Genomic DNA, 17,725 nt, shown 5'->3' with positions numbered 1-17,725 from the left:
AAATCATAATAGAAAGGTCCTAAATTTTTTTTAAGGTGGTTTTATTGTAAGTTTGACAAAGAAAGAGGAATTTGTCAAAAATTATATGTATTTTTAAAAATATGACCCAAGTACATAAAAGTGCCCGTAGTCTAAGAATCACCCATATACATATATATATATATTAATTAGGGATGCTCCGATCGATCGGCCAGAGATCGGTATCGGCATTAAATGACTCGATCGGTCCTCGTTAAATTTGCCGATCTCGTGAACCGATCTTTCTGTTTACTTTTGTCATCATATGGCTCCTCAAAGCGGCTGCAGTTAGAGACTATTTTTACGCAGTGAGAGCATTTTTATAACCCGTGGCTCATGAGCGACGTGCAGATTTGCACTTCTCTCTTTGCCTTTACAGAGATATGTGTATTTTCTATGAGGACGCGGTCCGGTCCTAACAGCGCGACCCGTCTTCACATCCCCATCAAACAGCGTATACAACACATATCTATCGCGGACAATTGCATCCTCATCTCAAAAGTTTATTATTTGCATGCGTTTTAAAGTTTTGAGCGTTTAAACTTTAATTTTCCTCACAGCTGCTCTCGTCTGCATACACCCGCCGCGGCGCGCACACACAGCAGCCTGTCATCAGTGCACATGAACAGAGCGAGCTCTGTCAAGTCTTAAAGCTACAGTAACCTAATTCATCTCTCAATAAAATCACTCTCTGCTCTTCACTAAAGAACTGTTGTACTTCATACGAATGCGTGTATATTTAATTCATACAGTAAAGACTGTGAAGTGTTTTATTTTCATTAGATTTTACAGACATAAGCCTTTTTAAAGGCATATTAAATTTCTCTTTGCAGAAGAAATATTTGTTGTGCTAATTTATTTGATTCTCTATTAAAACAATAATATACATAATTACTGCAAGTAATATAACAAAGGCAACATCTGTGGTATTACTTTATCAAGAAAAAATGTTAAAAGTTACAGTCATCAAAGAGCTTGCATATCAGCTTGAAAAATCGGTATCGGCATTGGTATCGGCCGATCACGAAGACAACAAATCGGTGATCGGTATCGGCCTGCAAAAATCCTGATCGGAGCATCCCTAATATTAATGTAGGTTTTCGTTTGAATAATTGAAAAAAAACTTTACCTGCGCCAGCCGCGACTCCAATAATGGTGAACAGTCCTCGAAAGAAATTTTAACTGTTAGGATCTAACTTACATATCACTATCAGCTTGTATTTTTTTAGCTTAACCAAAACATAAAAGGTTAAACTACTTACCGCGTGGCATTGTGTCCTCTCAATGTCCTAAACTTGCACTTTATGCTAATAAAATATTAGCCTGTTTGCGTAAAGTCTGCTGCAATCAAACAAAAATCCAATCTCAAGCGTGGTTAATGGTGGAAACGAAGCAATGTCCCTTTATTTAAAGAGGTTCTTTTCAGTGATTCAGTGAACAAATCGTATTGAATCGTTTGAAACAGAGGAATCGAGTCAAAGGGTGACTGTTCGAACTCAGTCCATCACTCCGACTCAAAATGATATCAAGAGCAATATGATCATGACTAATAATATCTGCTTTTGCTTTTTTTGAATTTCATTAACCACTACGATCAGTTTAGAAACTGACCTAAGAACTGAACTGGTTCATTAAAATGAATCGTCCAAAAGAATAGGGCCCGGTTGCATAAAGCACCTTAAGTTTTTCCCTTAACTATGACACTTAAGGGGTAAATTCCCCTTAACTACTGTAAGATAATAATTAAAGAGTTTTGCATATAATCCCTTAAACGGTTCTCTTAGGTAAGGGTAATCGTTAAGTGTTTCATGACAGCAACCCCGGTTTGTTTTTATAAAATGCTATTGTTGCCATATAACAAACTCAAGACCTATCAATCTTCCTAAAAACATTTGAGGGAGACAACAAACTCTGTTAAAACGTTTAATATTGCAGGATTACAAGACAAAAATAATCCATTTTAATATAGCGTACAGAAAGAACACTGATTTATAACAAGCACAAAACAAAACTGATAACAGTTTACTGTAGATCAGATCACAATACATACAAGCACCAGGCTTGTGCACAATTCAGAATTTCAGAATTGGCCTCCATTCAATTCATGAATTGGAATTTGAATTGAATTGACTCCGCCCTACAGGAAGTTGAATTGGAATGACAGGAAGTGGAATTTAATTCATGGCAATTCAAATAAATTCCACAGTCACACAACAGAAAGAATCTCACATACATTCAGTGTTAGAAAAGTTACTTTGGAAAATTGTTTGGCAGCCATTTTAAATACTTGGTTAAAGTAAAGCATTCTGGGCAATGGAGTCATGTTCCACAAAATTACAATTACAAAAAAATCAAACTTAATTATTTGTTATGTGACTAGAGTTTTTAACATAAAATTGCTGGGGGAAAACATTTCCTGTTAATCATCTGTACAAGTAGTTCAAACTAATATAATTTATAGATTATGTAATGCAATCATATCTGACATATACTGAAAGCTTCATTTTTAACACTTCACTTACTGTACAATATGTATATGAATTTCTTTGAGTTTCTATTGAATTGCAATTCTGCTTCCTTTAATTCAAATTCGAATTGTAATTCTAGATCCTGTTTTTGACATCAATTCAAATTCAATTTAAATTCAAGAATTGAATTGGAATTTAGGAGTCATTCTCAATTCAATTCTGAATTGTGCACAAGCCTGACAAGCACAAAACAAAACCGTTTCAGGAAATCACGCCATAACAAACCCAAGCCCCTAACTTCCTAAAGACATTTGAGGGAGACAACAAACTCTGTCAAAAACGTTTAAAGGGGACATATGATGAAAATCAGATTTTTTTCATGTTTAAGTGCTATAATTGGGTCCCCAGTGCTTCTATCAACCTAGAAAATGTGAAAAGATCAACCAAGTAACTTAGTTTTGGTAAAACATTCTTTTGAAGCATGTAAAAAATAGTTCATTGAAATTTGGCTCCCCTTGTGATGTCAAAATGGGATAATACCGCCTTGTGACCTGTGATTTACAGGAAACTGAAAGGGTTCTCCAAAGGGTATATGTGGCAGCCGGGAAAAAAATACCAAATTGTGGTCAAAAACGTAGTAGGCTTAAATATTTCAGCATGTTATTCTGCTTTCTTGTCAGGTTACACCAGAATTCAGTTTTAGAATAACTCTGTAACATTGGATGAAAAATACGGCATAAATAAATAATTCATTATTTCCAGGTTTTTTTGCAGACAAATTCTAAATGCAGGGCCACACAGACATAACACAAACAAGGCATTTCAAAACAGCTGACTTTGTTCTTCATCTTATTTTCTCATGTTTTTTAACAATTTCAGAGCCCCTCCCAAAACAGCACCAGTAGCTCCGCCCACAGATGCCACACCTGCTGTTGCACCTGCAGACAGCCCAGCAGCACCTGATAAGAGAGAACATTAACATACATCACAATAAAGAAATGTCCTATACACAAATACCTAAATGATGAAACAAAGTCATAATCTAATCCAGTTCAAATACACAGAAGAATACAACTATTGTGTACAATAAATAAAAATTCCCCATGAAAATGATCAAAGGTTTTATTCAATTCAATTGTGACCTATTTATATATTTATATATATACGTTTTCACATTGGAATTAAGATTAAACTGTACTAGTGAGCATAGTAATAATGTAACATATAGAAGAGAGTATTAAATTAAGCCAAACATGTCAGCTCAGTCCCTAGTATAGCTATAAACTCTTAGGCGAAAAAAAACTATTTAACTGAAAAAAAGTCCTTTGGAGGACTAACTCTAAACCATTAACCATATTTTGATGGATTAGTTACCATTTTTATAATTGCAGTTTCCCTACAAACACCATGGTTAAACTGGTTACTGTGGTGTGTGGTTACCATATTTTTAACAAGTTTTTTGGGGGGGTGAATATATTGTTTGATTAATAGTCTAACATTTTATAAAGTTACTTATTGCATATAATGCGAAATTATATCAATACATGTGTGTTTCTTACATGTCTTCGTATTAAAGCACCTAAACCCCCCTAAAAATAGTGATGTACCTGCTGACTGCAGGAGCGCGACCAAACTTCCAGCAGCAACACCACCTCCATTAGCGATGGCCGCTGATGACATCATACTGGCCCCCAGTGAACCAGCGGCTATACCAGCTGAGGAGAAACCGACTGCGGCGAGCGCCAGCGGAGCCAACACAGCAGAACCGACTGATTCACACACACAACATAACACTGAGAATCATATTTTCTGTATTTGATGATTTGATTAAAATGCGGGAACTTACCAGCCCCAACTGTTGTTAGTCCAATAAAAGTGTATAGTCCTGAAATAAAAATAAGAACTATATTAAAGGCGGAAGTTAGGAGGCTACGTAGCCGATCTTTGTTTTGCTGTTTATGACTTGAGCTGCTTTAGGCTAACCTTACCTTTTGACATGATTTTGAAAATTTTAATCAATGAAGCCTACTAGTTAATCCCAGTCTTGTATACTGCTTGTTTTAAGTACTGTGTCTAAAGCGTGTGTGCCACTGCCACACCTAGAGATTTACCAAAACTCGTGCACCTAACATTAAAGAAATACCTAGACCGCGCATTAGTCGCTTTGTTCAGACGCTGTCATACGTCAGCAGCGCCGCCATATTAGATGTGGCAAAAGCAGCCTGTAAACAAATGCGAGTAATCCAGGGAGCTGCGTTTTTTAATTGTAAAACACAACAACTTTTACATTTCTCAACAGATTTCATTTTTTACATGTGTGGACTACATAAATGTTTAGTCTACAATTGTTTTTAATAATATATTTTTACAAGGAATCATGAAAGCGCTTGTCACGATTGATTTGGCTTGATGAGGTTTCCTAATAACTTAATGTACTACATAAAATAAAATAAATTCTCATTGTGGAAGTCGCTTTTTGTATCGTTAACAACAACAACAACAACTTAGTTTTCTTTAGTTTTAAAATCAGCAAACCAAAGAGTGACATACTGCCAGTCGTTTTATATACTGCTTTTGTTTTATAGCACTAAAATTATCTTTACATGTATTTTATACATTTTATAAACGCAACCTCTGATATATAAAAAACAAATTCTAAATGCTAACCTCTGCAGGACTGTGACCCCTAGTCTAAGGAATCACTGACTGTTGTAATACAAAATACTAAACAATAACCTAATTAATATAAATGACATTTTGCAAAATGACACATTCAGTACTATATCTTAAATAGTAGTTAATAGTATAAGACGGGTATACTAATTCTCTGATTAATTTCAATAACTCTTTGCTATATTTTAATAGCACTGTGGTTGATTTATGTTTCTGGAATTTAGCATTTTAAAAGCTTGAGAATCAAGTGTTCATATTCGTATATTTTCACATAGTCATTGTTTTTATTTTAATTATTCTTTTTGGCCCTTTCTGATTTTCATTTTGAAGAAGTTTAATAAAATTAAATAAATTTTATTTTACCCATAATATTTTGCAGTCCCCTACAAACGATTTCATTGGAGTAGTTTAAATGGAATGGACACAGCGCCCCCTGGCGGCAGACGGTTCGTTTTACGGGCTGTTTGAGGGTCAACAGGAAGTACTACTTGCGTGTCCCACCGCAGAGCCAAAGCGGAAAAGGCAACGACATTAACGACAACGGCATCCCCTATGGCCTCTCACCACTGCAATCGATAGCACAAACCATTCTTCAATTATGCGTTGGCTTTTCGACCACATTGACACGCAGGGTAAGTATTTTATCCAGTATCTCGCGTGGAGTGGGCGTGCACGCGCTTCGGTCGTTCACATCGAGGCCTTCCTGGGTTGCACGCGACGCGACTCCAAACTCGGGACGAGTTTGTGCAAAAACCGAATCGTTATCGTTATGCAACATCTGAGGCGGTCTTGATCGCAATGCAAGCGTCAGTAGTTGACGTAAGTGCTTTTAATATGGTACAGTGATGCACATATAGGCTTCTGAAGGCTCACGGTGCGCGCGTAAGCGCACTGTTGTGTTTGGGTTTGTTTACTGTGCGAATTTAACATCGTGTTTTGTTGTGGTTACGAATGCATCTTTTGCAAAACATCGTTAAAGCGGTCTTGTGTGCATCCAGCCTGGGTTCAAGTAGCTTATGTCTACGCTGAGCTCTTCAGGCCCGCACGCGCTACCTATTGGTGCACGTGAGCTGGTCTAAAGTCAAAATAAAAACATTAGACACATTCGGTCACCCAGATCACTCAAATCTAATAATGCTATGGCTTTATGAGCGTTTAGGGTATACTGTGTGAACGTTTCGCTTAATTACAACTTAATGTTTGTCATTATTGTGTAATTATATGTTTCTTGTTTTATGTATAACACTTTGGCAAAAGTAGTACACAAATATGCCACTAAAGTAACATTAACGTTACCAACTCAATTAAAATAGTGAGTATGAAGTGTGTTTATTCTATAATGCATGCATAATAAAAAAGACAATTTGACACTTAATGTTTTTTTTTAATAAATAATAATAATAATATCATCACAAAAAAAAAACAATATAAGAGAGGCTTACTAAACTTAGCTTATATTTATCAAAAAGTTAAATCATTGTAAGCGCTTTCTTATTTTTAACCAATTAAAAGGAATTATATATACGTTTAAAATCCTTTAACCACTGATTAAAATTGGGCTATGACTTGTACCATCTACATTTACCAATAAAAAAACTTTGCAAGACAGATTAAGAAATTTGACACTTATTTATTTTATTGTAATAAATGTATTACTTTAATAAAAACAGTGTTCTTCTCACACTGTAAAGTTATCAATCAAAACAGTCACACAATATTTTCATAGCATTTGCTATCTCCTGAAGGGGTTAAAACCTGTCATCGATGTTATTTTTTTAACCAACAGCCTAAGAAATATCCTGGACTTTAATATCTCATTATTTTACATTTTTAGTCGTGCCTGTTTGGTATTGAAGAAACATAATGATTATATTAACATAATCTTGATGTTCTCTTCAGAGCAAACAGCACAGTTCAGGCATTCATGGATATCGTTGGTGGCACATTCAACCATCTGATTCCAAGTGACCAGCTGGATGATTCCTTGTTGCTCGGACAAAACCTGGAATGTGAAGCGAGTGAGGAATTCGATCCGGGTCGTAGTCAACCCGAAAATTCGCTGAAGAACATGCTTAGTGACAAAGACCCCATGTTTGGATCCGCTAGTACCCAGTTTCATTTTTTGGAAAACGAAGATGTTAATTTTAAGCTTGGAAGCTCAACAGGTATAGTAATTGTTTTCATTGTCTGTAAAGGTTTGTTTCTATATAAATAAAGCTCTTCATAACCTGCTTTGGCTTCATGTATTGCAGATGAAAATCAAGAAATGACAACGGCAGGTGTTACACAGGGTCCATCAGACGGTGAACACAGTGAATCCAGCTTCCCACAGGGCAGGAGGAGGAATGCAAGTCAACTACAGAGAAAACAAACAGGTGCACATCACATGATGGAGGATTTCATTTATATCGCTTCAAATCTGCAGTAATGCAGTCAACAACTTACCTTTAAAATGTTTTGCAGGGGTCTTCATCAATTTACGCTAATAATAGTATATAGTTAGTAATTGGAGAATTACATACTACACTCTTCTATTACTAACAAAATTAAATACCTCCATGTACTCCATCCTAGATTATATTCATGATATAGCTTGAAATGGAGCAGGGGAAAGCGGGGCACAAACTAACCCTTTTTATCTTTGGCTCTATCATTCAAAAAATATTTAAGTTAGATTTTCAATCCTAGCTATCAGTTATTAGGAGTTGCTGACATGTTTTAAAATGCTGTTATGTTTTAGGTAACGAGACAGAGATTAAAATAATATAAGGTTGGATTTGGTGACTTACACACAGAAATAAAAAACATAAGATGAAGAAATGTACTTTTATGCCTCCAAAACACTCTTTGTTCAATATCATAACCAAAACACATCTTTTCATAAATTCACAGGAGATCTTCTGACAGTAAGAGTAAAAGACTAAAAGCTCAGATTGCTTGGCTATGTAGAAATATGTAAAGTAGCCGTGTTACAATTAACCCTGCGTTAGTTTGTGCCCCACTCATTGCTTATTACATTATTTAAATAAGAAATAACTTCATGTACTCCATTATAAACTATTTTTAAAACTGCCACGCTTTTGTTGTTTTTTGTGCTTTTCTGTGTTATAAATCAAATCAAATTATTGTTTGTAATTATGATCTGAGCTCATGCGTGTTATTGTAGGCCAGTAGTAATGTTGTCTGGGTTCTTGTTGGGATATCAGAAATGCCTAAACGTCATTTTTCAAGTTTACTTGGAAACAATGTTTTTGGTGGTCTAGTCAGTCGCTCCAGAAAAACGCGATTGGCTGATTATGTATTGAATCATGCGATCACATAAAGTCCGCATATTTATGCAGTGGTTGTATTTTTTATATACGCCACACTTTCGCTGCAAAGTTCCTGCAATTTCATCAGACACAATTGCATAAATATCCCACATATTCCATTGCATTTTTAAGAAAATTTTGGAAGGACTGGCTAGTTTGACTGCCCATTTATTTTTTGTACTATCACTGTGAGTTCACCCAGATGTTGTTTTTTCAGCAAGCCGGGGTAGAGTCAAAGGTGCACAAGGCAGACGTTCAGGACCGCCACGTAAAGCAGCACAGAACAAACAAGAGTCGACATCAGAGAGAGATGAAAGTTTAGAGGAAAGAAGGGAAGCTCTGCTCCGTCGACGATTTAAAATCCATGAAGTCGACTCTTCGATGAATCCAGTGGTCGTGTTACGCAGATTAACTGTTACAGTGGGAGGATATAAAATTGAACTTCTCCCAGGACCCTCACAAACATTTGGATCATTTAACACGAGTGCTCTTCAGTCCCTGGGATTCCAGGATGATTCTGTGACCGTCGATGGTATCGGTTTTGATTTGGGACAAACTCAGAATGCCAACACGGAAGAAGTTGAAAGTTTCACACAAGAGGTTGCAGGAGAAGTAAGCGTCGGCCAGTCCAGTTGCGATGACATGCCAACGGATTTTGGACCTTACGTGAACCCCAATGAAGTACAAGAACCCAACAGCACCACGCCATTCAAGCCTAGTGTGGAAAACGCAGCACCGGTAGAAACCAAAACCAATGACCAAGTGAAATCCCAAAAGCTAAGAGCACACAAATCTCGAAACAAAAACGGCACGGCAGTTCAGCCTACGGTCAAAAAACTACTGAAACCCAAGTTGACGGCGTCAGCTGCCAAGCAGTCTCATCTTAGCAGACCAAACCTCTTACAGAAGAGATCCCTACATCCCAGAGACAAAAAAATCCATGTGGGTCGACCAGAACATCTTCAGGGTCACAAAGGGAAACCTGTCAAAGCAGGCTTGAAACGCCCAGGAGGACATCTTGCTTCAAAACCTTCAAAAGTACAAAAGGTTCAAGATGGACAACCTGCACATCCAGCCGTGAGCCCACCGGTCCCGACATCTCCGACCGTCGGTGGAAAACTGAAAGAAAACAGAAAATCTTCAGATTCTGGCACTGGTGTCAAGCCTGTCCTAAATAAATCTCCTCAACCTTCAAAAAAACCACAGATTCCTTCCTCACCGGTGAACAAAACTAACCCACTAGTGACAAACAACCAGACAGATGAGGAGCCAGATAAGATGAAGATCAAAAAGCCAGAGAAGATCCAGCAAAGACACAAGAGCAGAAATTCTCGAAGTATCTCCATAGAAGAACCGCAGCTGTTTATTCCTGATAATGCCCCTGTGGTGAAGAAGGAGAGCGAGGGCGACCCTCCACCTGAAACTGATGCTGTGTGGGATCCCAGCAAGAACTGTGGATTATGCAAGAAACCTCACAACAACAGGTAGGACGATTATTCTCGCTTTTACTAGAAGGGCTCACAAAATATATTTGCAAAATAACAAGATATACTTCATCACATTAACTGTCGACTGATTTTGACAACTAGAAAGTGTCCAAGTGTGCTCAAAGTCGCTTCTGAGTTAAATTTTCTCTTCTGGTTTGAACAGGTTCATGGTGGGCTGTGGCCGCTGTGATGACTGGTTTCACGGGGATTGTGTGGGTCTGGATCTGGTTAAAGTTCAGCAGATGGAAAAGGAAGATCAGGAGTATGTGTGTTTGAAATGCTGCGCAGAAGAGGACGGGAAGAGCGTCGGTCAGATCACAGATCAATCAGATGATAAATTATCACAGAAACAGAAACCTCAGCAGACGCTCACTGCAGGAGGAATTCGACCCTTCAGAAAGGTAAACAAGTCCCGTTTTTAAATAAAAATACCCGGCTGTCTTCTAATTTATAAAAAAGTCAGGTTTGCATGAAACTCGTGTTGCTGAGTTTGTAGTTGTATTGAGGAATTTGATCAAATTTGATAAATTTAATTTGATCAAAATCGTTAATTTCTGTAGCAAAATTAAGACGCAGATTTTTTTTTACCTGAGGGAGGGGTTCTAGCAGACCAATCACAGCACTCGCTGTCTGTTTATATGTGATGCGTTACGTTTTTGGAGATGTGCGTGTCAGGATATGAACAGCCTACAGCACAGATCTAACATAGTATTAAATATAAAACTAATGATGTTGAACTACACACTGCAAAAAATTCCTTCTTAGTATTTTTATCTTGTTTTCAGAACAAAAGTCTAAATATTCTTAAATTAAGATGCTTTCTGTTGATAAGCAAAACGACCAAAGAAAATTAGTCTAGTTTTTAGACCAAAATATCAAATTTAAGTGATTTTGTGCACAAAACAAGCAAAACAATCTGCCAAATGGGGTAAGCACATTTTTCTTGAATTTTGTTGATTTAAGTGTTTAAGAAAAATGTTCAAGATTTTTTTGCTTACCCCATTGGCAGATTGTTTTGCTTGTTTTATGCACAAAATCACTTAAATTTGATATTTTTGGTCTAAAAACTAGACTTATTTTCTGGGGTTGTTTTGCTCATTAAGAAAAAGCATCTTAAGCTAAAATTTTTTAGATATTTTTACTGAAAACAAGACAAAAATACTAAGAATATTTATTTATTTTGCAGTGTAATATGCGTTGTTTCAGGTTGTGTAAGCCGGCACTTGTTGATCTCCATGTTCTTATGAAGGAATGCCTGTAATGTTGATCTGATACAGTTGATATATTAACTTAATAAATAAACACAAATATCTTTAATGTGACGCAAATCTTTTATTTAAATGAAATCAAATGAAACAAATTGATGATTGCTTCTGACCGTTTTACAAAGTGGTCACATTTTATACTTCTGTCCTTTCTGATATAGCTTTCGATTTGTGTGGTAGCCACCATCTGTCTATGAATAGGTCTGTATATATCTGCCATTCTTTGTTTTTCCACATGGGTGTGAAGGGGTCAGATGGCTTTCACTCAGTGTGTTCCTCACGTGTGTGTTCACACTCACCAAAAACAAACCTTTAGCTACCACTGATAAAGCCACCTCGATTCACTTTACTTTGGATCATGTGGCACAGTGAATTGCACTTTACTGGATTGCATCAAACACAAAAAAACTTTCATGTTTTTTTTTTTTTTAACAGGACGCAGGAGACCGACGACCATCGGAAGAATCGGCCCAGAAAAGCGGTTTGGATATTTCCATTGCTCTTATGTACCCAATAATGAAATAATAGTTAAATATTTGATCCCTGAATGTTTGAGTTGACTCATTACAGGACCTAACGTAAAGCACGAAGACAAGAAAGTAAAAGTGTCTCACACGAGCTCAAAGAAGCCGTCCACCGGACAAATCAGACGCAGCGTTCGAGATTCACTGGAAGAGATACTTCTGAAACGGTGCGTGGAGATAGCAAGAAATTTAAATACAAGTTTTTGGCTGTTTATCTTTTGGCTAAATGTTTAATCTTTTATCTTGTAGTCTGAAGGAGTCTGATTTAAAGGTTTCGTCGGAGAAGCCTGCTGAGTTGGCCAGGAGGACGGAGAAAGAGCTTTTTGCTCTCTTTCAGGGCGTTGACAGCAAATACAAAAATAAATATAGAAGTTTGACTTTCAACCTGAAGGATGCAAAAAATAATGCAAGTATATTAACAGACTTTGATGTGAATAATAAAAGATTTTAAAATGTATTTGTATAACCTAATGCTCTGTTAATGTGAATAAATGTTATTTTGCAGGTGTTATTCAAGCGTGTGCTCAAGGGAGAAGTTTCCCCAGCAGATTTAGTGCGAATGACTGCAGAAGAGCTGGCCTCAAAGGAACTCGCTGCTTGGAGACAAAGAGAAAATCGACATGTTAGTAAAACCTTCACATGCAGAATGCCTTAATATACTTATTATACATTATTTTAAACCTTTCAAAAGGTTTAAAGTCATTTTTTTAAGTGCATTTTAACCAAGTACCTGTAATTTGACACCAAATGCATAGCTCTGTTTTTCCAACGATTCAGCCGTCATTGAGCCTAGTGATGTTTCTGTCGACATACGATTGAAATGATTGAGAAAGAGCAGCGAGAAGTAGAGAGACGTCCCATTACTAAAATCACCCACAAGGGAGAAATTGAGATTGAGAACCAGGAGCCTGCCAAAGCACCGGAGGCCATTGAGGTTAAGGTGAGATTTGGGACTTTGTTACGATCTGTTCGACTTTGTTGTTTAATCCAATCAGGAACAAGTCGATTGGCTTTCTAAGTGTTTCTTCTGTGTCGACAGCCAGAGCCCGTGCCGAAAGCAGCAGAAGTGCATGAGGAAAAACCTCCCGAGATTAAAGAAGAAAAGCCTAAGAAATCTGTGGATACCACCAGCTTGCACAAGTCTCATCTTTTTGACCTCAACTGCAAAATCTGCACAGGTTAAAACCCTTTCACTAACTTCAAATACAGCTCAGTATTTGTTGACATATAGGCAGACGCTTATATCCAAAGTGACTTTTATCAGTATGTGTGCTCCTTGGGTAACCACTGAGCTACACGGCAACAATAAAGTTATTATTGAAATAAAATGTACCGTTTCTGTCCAGGTCGTATGGCTCCACCTTCAGAGGAACCCAGTACAAAGGTGTTGAAAGTGTCAACATCAGTGGTGAGGAGACAGTCTAGTGCTGCAGATGAAACTCTGCCATTCACACCCATATCTGCATCAGCACTGATAGATGACCTGTCCTTAAGAGCCATGGAGGAAGGACTTCTCAACTTCTTGCCAGAAAACAGGTGAGATTTCCAAAACGCTCCTCTAAGAATTTTCCCAATCAGTTCATTACAGTTTCATTTACATTTAACAAAATCGTTTCATAGGTCAGAAAGTCTGAGTAGCAAAGAAGATACAGCCACATTTCTCAACAATTTGGAGGCACTGTGGAGTGGTTTTGTTGACATGCCGGCTGTGGCGAGGTTTCTAACAAAAGCTTATCCGGTGTCTGGAATACTGGATCATCTCACACAGGTAAATGGCATTATATATAAATGCATTTTATAAAACATCTGGTAAATACCTAAATATATTTATTTAAAAAACCCTTTCATTGTATCTGCAGGATTTGCCTGATAATATCCAAGTAGGAGGACGGATTTCCCCTCAAATAGTCTGGGACTATGTTGAGAAAATTCGGGCCTCTGGGACAAAGGTGGGAATGATTTATCCGATTTTTCTCCAATTTTAAATATAGACACTTGTATTTCTAATGCAATTCATTTTCTTTGTCATTTTCAGGAAATTTGCGTTATTCGTTTCGCCCCCGACACAGAGGAAGACGAGATCTCGTATACTTTGCTATACGCCTATTTTAGCAGCCGCAGAAGATACGGCGTTGTTGCCAACAATCGCAAACAAGTTAAAGACATGTATCTCATTCCTCTCGGCTCCACAGAAAAAATACCCCACCAGATTGTTCCCTTTGACGGTCCGGGTAAGACTTTCTCACGTTTTGTCCAGGTTAATATGTCAAATCTGAACAAAATCAGATATTAATCGATGTTTTATGTAATCTTGCATTGTAGGACTGGAAAACAATCGTCCGAATCTTCTTCTTGGACTGATCATTCGCCAGCGACCCAAAAGGGACTATGGTGTAATCCTGTCCAGCGATGTCAGTGAACCCCCAAGTTTCTTGACGGAAAGCAAAACTCAGGTGGACTACAAGCAGAAGTCTCCTGTGGTGCAGGACGTAGATCGAAGCTTCGTCGGCGTTCTGGGGACCTCGCATGTAAAAGACACGGCAGACTTGATTAAGTCGGTTGTCGATGAACCGCTATTGGATACGGAGACGGATGAAAATGTTTCTTTGCGTTTTCTTCCCGGCGTGCTGAAGTTACCCGGAAACTCGACCTCCTCGAGCGACGACGTGAAAGCCGACTCTACCGCAACAGCGTCTGACGGTGACAATCATCCGGTGATCAGTCCTAAAACTCCAAGCGCCGCTCCTAGACTCGATCGCTTTATTATCAAGAAAAAAGACTCTAAAAGCGGTAAAACTGAGCAAGCGCTGCCAAGCTCGAGTCAACAAAACAGCTCTGAAGAAAAGCCGAAAACTCTCTTATCTCTGAGCGACAAACCTGCGGACGTATCAACCGAGAGTTTCCTCTCCTCTTTAGCATCGACCGAAACCAAAGAGGAGTCCGGCAGCGCTGACTTAACAAGCGTCACGGCTGCACCACCTGCTCCTGAAACGACAGAAACCAGCGCTTCAAATGCATCTGAAGATTCTGTCAGTGACACTTCAGTCCCCAAAACCCAAACCGTATCAAGTCCAACTACAACTTTAAAGTCATCTCCCTCTGGTATTTTAAAGAAAGCTTCGTCTGATAAAGATCCCGCTGACTCACAACAGCCAGTAGCTACTTCAGATGAAACAACTGAAGTAATTCAACAGCCACTCGAACAACTCCCGCAAGAGTGCAAACCTGTGGAGGACATCCAAGCCATCACCACCATCTCATCTGCAGGGAAGAACGAAGGTCTCAAGCTATCCAGGACTCATACTTTTAACCCTATGGCTTACAATCCAGCAAGCCAAGCCCCACCACCATCACCAGTTTTTCCCTCATATCACACTAAACACCAATATCACCCTCCACCGGTGCACAATTACCCTCCTCCTATTAACCCCGCCCCTTTCATACCTCTTCAGCCACAGGCTCCTCCTCCTCCTTTCACGTTTCCACCCGGCCCACTTCAAATATTTCATCAGAGCGATCTTCAAGGTCGTATGCTCGTTTCACCTTGGCATCAAACCGTCCGTCCTCAGACGCTCCCCGCACCTCCCGTGACGTACGAGACCCCGAGGCTGCCCGAGTCCAGCTCTTCGTCCGTTCGAAAAGATGAGAAGTGCTACGGTGACGTGGGCGACAAGCCGTCTAGACGCTCGGAGGAGACCTACAGGAAGGAAGACAGAGACCACTACGACAGACACCATCATAAAAAAAGGCACCACGACAAAGAGCGAGAGAAGCACAGGGAAAGAAGCCACAGTCACAAAGATCGGCGTTCGAAAGACGAGAGGCACGAAAGACACCGAGAGAGGCATCACAGCAGTCACTACCGAGACAAAGACAAACACAGACGGGATTCAGATTATGACAAACACAAGAGAGACTCAAGAGACAGGCGATCGTGATCTTTATACTCGTCTACATCTGTTTTATACTAACCGACGGCTCGGTGTACATTGAAATAACGCAGTAGAGGAGAGCTATTTATAAATGAATTTTATACATATGAACAGAGGATAGTATTCGTTTTTTAGTTTGGTTTTAAATGTCCTTTTTATTGTTTGAAAGACTTACAAACTGTCCTCAAAAGCAGCTGATTATCATCGATAACAAGACTTTTGGAAAAACTACTGCATTAAGTGAAACTGGGAAACGTCCCACGGATCATGAGAACGGCTTTGTCTCTTTCATTTGAAGTTTTACAAATTGGCTATTTTCTGTTTCAGGTGACGCATTTCTTTGTACATTTTGGCTCGTCACACAACAACAGAAGTGTGTGTCTTCAGCACAGTGTGTTTATGTACAGTTCATAAAATGTTTTTATTGTTAGTAAAGAGACGGAAATGAAACTCTTTGTTTCTTAAAGGGGCTCATTGTTTTTATTACACCCAAGCAATTAAAATCTAAACGCATACATTTACAACATAACAAATAAAACGGCGATTAAATCAAATCTCTTGAGGGATAAAAGTAAAAGGCATTTCTTTAAAGAATGCAAAGTGAAGAACGGTAAATACACCGCAGCGTGTTATCATACACAAACCTTTTGTGTAAAATTGGCTTCTGGCAGAATAAAGAAAACATTTGCAGAAATGATTATGTCAACATTGTGATGAAATGGAGCGTGTTTTGACATATTTGCAACATTGACAATGATACGTTTCTGCCAAAAAAAAAAAAGGGAAACAATTTATGCAAACGTAGGACTATTTATTCAGTTTTAATGCATGGTGAAAGATTATAAAAATGCTTATGTGAAGGGTCAACCTCCATGTGTTTATCATTTTAATGTTTAATGAAAACTGCTGTAGTTTTTAAGATGGATGTTTTCTGTAATCCAATTAGCTTTATACCTTTCTCATGGTGACCATTCATGCACAGACAAAAACATGATATATAGTTTCTCTAAACTTTTATATTTTTACAGTGAAGGCATTGCGTTTAGCGTTTATCTTAAAAATGGTCAGTGAATCACCTACATGTACAAAATGCTCATTAACATTTCATTCTGTGAACGTCATCAACATAATACCTTAAAGACTACCTGACTATAAACACATGTATGGTGTAACAGATTAACACTGAAATTAACTATACAAAGTTGAATTTAAAAAAGCTTTAAATGAAAACACATTCTATTAACGCTTTAGTGAGGTAAACAAGTCATCAATCAGCAGAAATGATGTGAAACAGAGACTAGGTGTCGCTATGTCCTCTTGACATCTGCATGCAGTTAAACACACAAGAACATCAATGTCTGTTCAATGCTTTCAATATGAACCTTAGAGTAACAAATGATGAACAATACAGAAAACATACAAACAAATGAAGATGATCAAAATAAAGACAATCTGAGAGGTGAGAAGGTGGTGAGTAAAATATGCTCACATAAAAAAACTAAAGTAGATACCATAGTATTTATTAAAGTAAACTGTAGTAATATTTTGTGACAATCATTACATGTCATCAACCCAGAATATGCTATGCCACAAAACATAATGGTGCCTCTACAGCTTAAAATAAGTATTAAGATTTATGGGCGGTTTCCCGGACAGGGATTAGCTTAAACCAGGACTAGGCCTTAAAGGACAAGTTGGGCATTTTACACTTAAAACCCTGTTTTCAGATTGTTTATGGTGAAATAGAACGGCTTTGACTGAAATTTCGACATATGCGCCTGCCCCGAGAATTTTCAGGTGTTTGTGTTTTACCTCCCACCTCTACAATGGGTTTATAGGTGCACTGGAACAATCCTTCCTAAAATGCATTAAACGTTTGTTTACAAAGACGTTTGAAACTCAGCGAGTGGTCAGGGGTGTTCACTGGTATGCTCATACAAAAATCGCTGCAAAAGATGCTTTCCAACTGCTGTTTTAGCATTCGTTGTTAACTTGTGGACCTATTTTTCACAAATGCCTCACACCCGTACATTCTTCCGCTGAGAGC

At 38.2% G+C, this 17,725-nt stretch overlaps 2 protein-coding genes across 3 annotated transcripts; one reads left to right on the top strand and one right to left on the bottom strand.

The window, feature by feature from the left end:
* Positions 1-1,927: 1,927 nt before the first annotated feature.
* On the bottom strand, positions 1,928-4,636 carry LOC129415756 (uncharacterized). Its single transcript, XM_055169890.2, has 4 exons — positions 4,475-4,636; positions 4,333-4,371; positions 4,094-4,255; positions 1,928-3,445 (listed from the first exon to the last, which is right to left on the bottom strand). Exons 1-4 carry the CDS (start codon positions 4,482-4,484, stop codon positions 3,336-3,338), a joined length of 321 nt encoding a protein of 106 aa, XP_055025865.1. The 5' UTR covers positions 4,485-4,636; the 3' UTR covers positions 1,928-3,335.
* Positions 4,637-5,599: 963 nt separating this feature from the next.
* On the top strand, positions 5,600-16,144 carry phf3 (PHD finger protein 3). 2 transcript variants are annotated; one of them, XM_055169888.2, is made up of 16 exons: positions 5,600-5,791; positions 7,059-7,324; positions 7,412-7,534; positions 8,688-9,954; positions 10,121-10,358; positions 11,658-11,703; positions 11,793-11,913; positions 11,996-12,152; positions 12,252-12,368; positions 12,558-12,686; positions 12,786-12,924; positions 13,093-13,282; positions 13,367-13,514; positions 13,606-13,695; positions 13,782-13,977; positions 14,069-16,144. In XM_055169888.2, the coding sequence occupies exons 2-16, from the start codon at positions 7,084-7,086 to the stop codon at positions 15,682-15,684; spliced, it is 4,818 nt and encodes a 1,605-aa protein (XP_055025863.2). In that variant the 5' UTR covers positions 5,600-5,791; positions 7,059-7,083; the 3' UTR covers positions 15,685-16,144. The 2 variants fall into 2 exon arrangements, with proteins under 2 accessions (XP_055025863.2, XP_073729705.1); XM_073873604.1 differs by lacking the exon at positions 5,600-5,791 and adding an exon at positions 5,826-5,978.
* The last annotated feature ends 1,581 nt before the right edge of the window (positions 16,145-17,725 follow it).

The sequence above is a fragment of the Misgurnus anguillicaudatus genome, chromosome 11 (assembly GCF_027580225.2).
Source record: "Misgurnus anguillicaudatus chromosome 11, ASM2758022v2, whole genome shotgun sequence".
NCBI classification, from domain to species: domain Eukaryota; kingdom Metazoa; phylum Chordata; class Actinopteri; order Cypriniformes; family Cobitidae; genus Misgurnus; species Misgurnus anguillicaudatus.
Note: the sequence above shows the minus strand (reverse complement) of the source record. Positions and strands in the feature narration are given on the sequence as shown.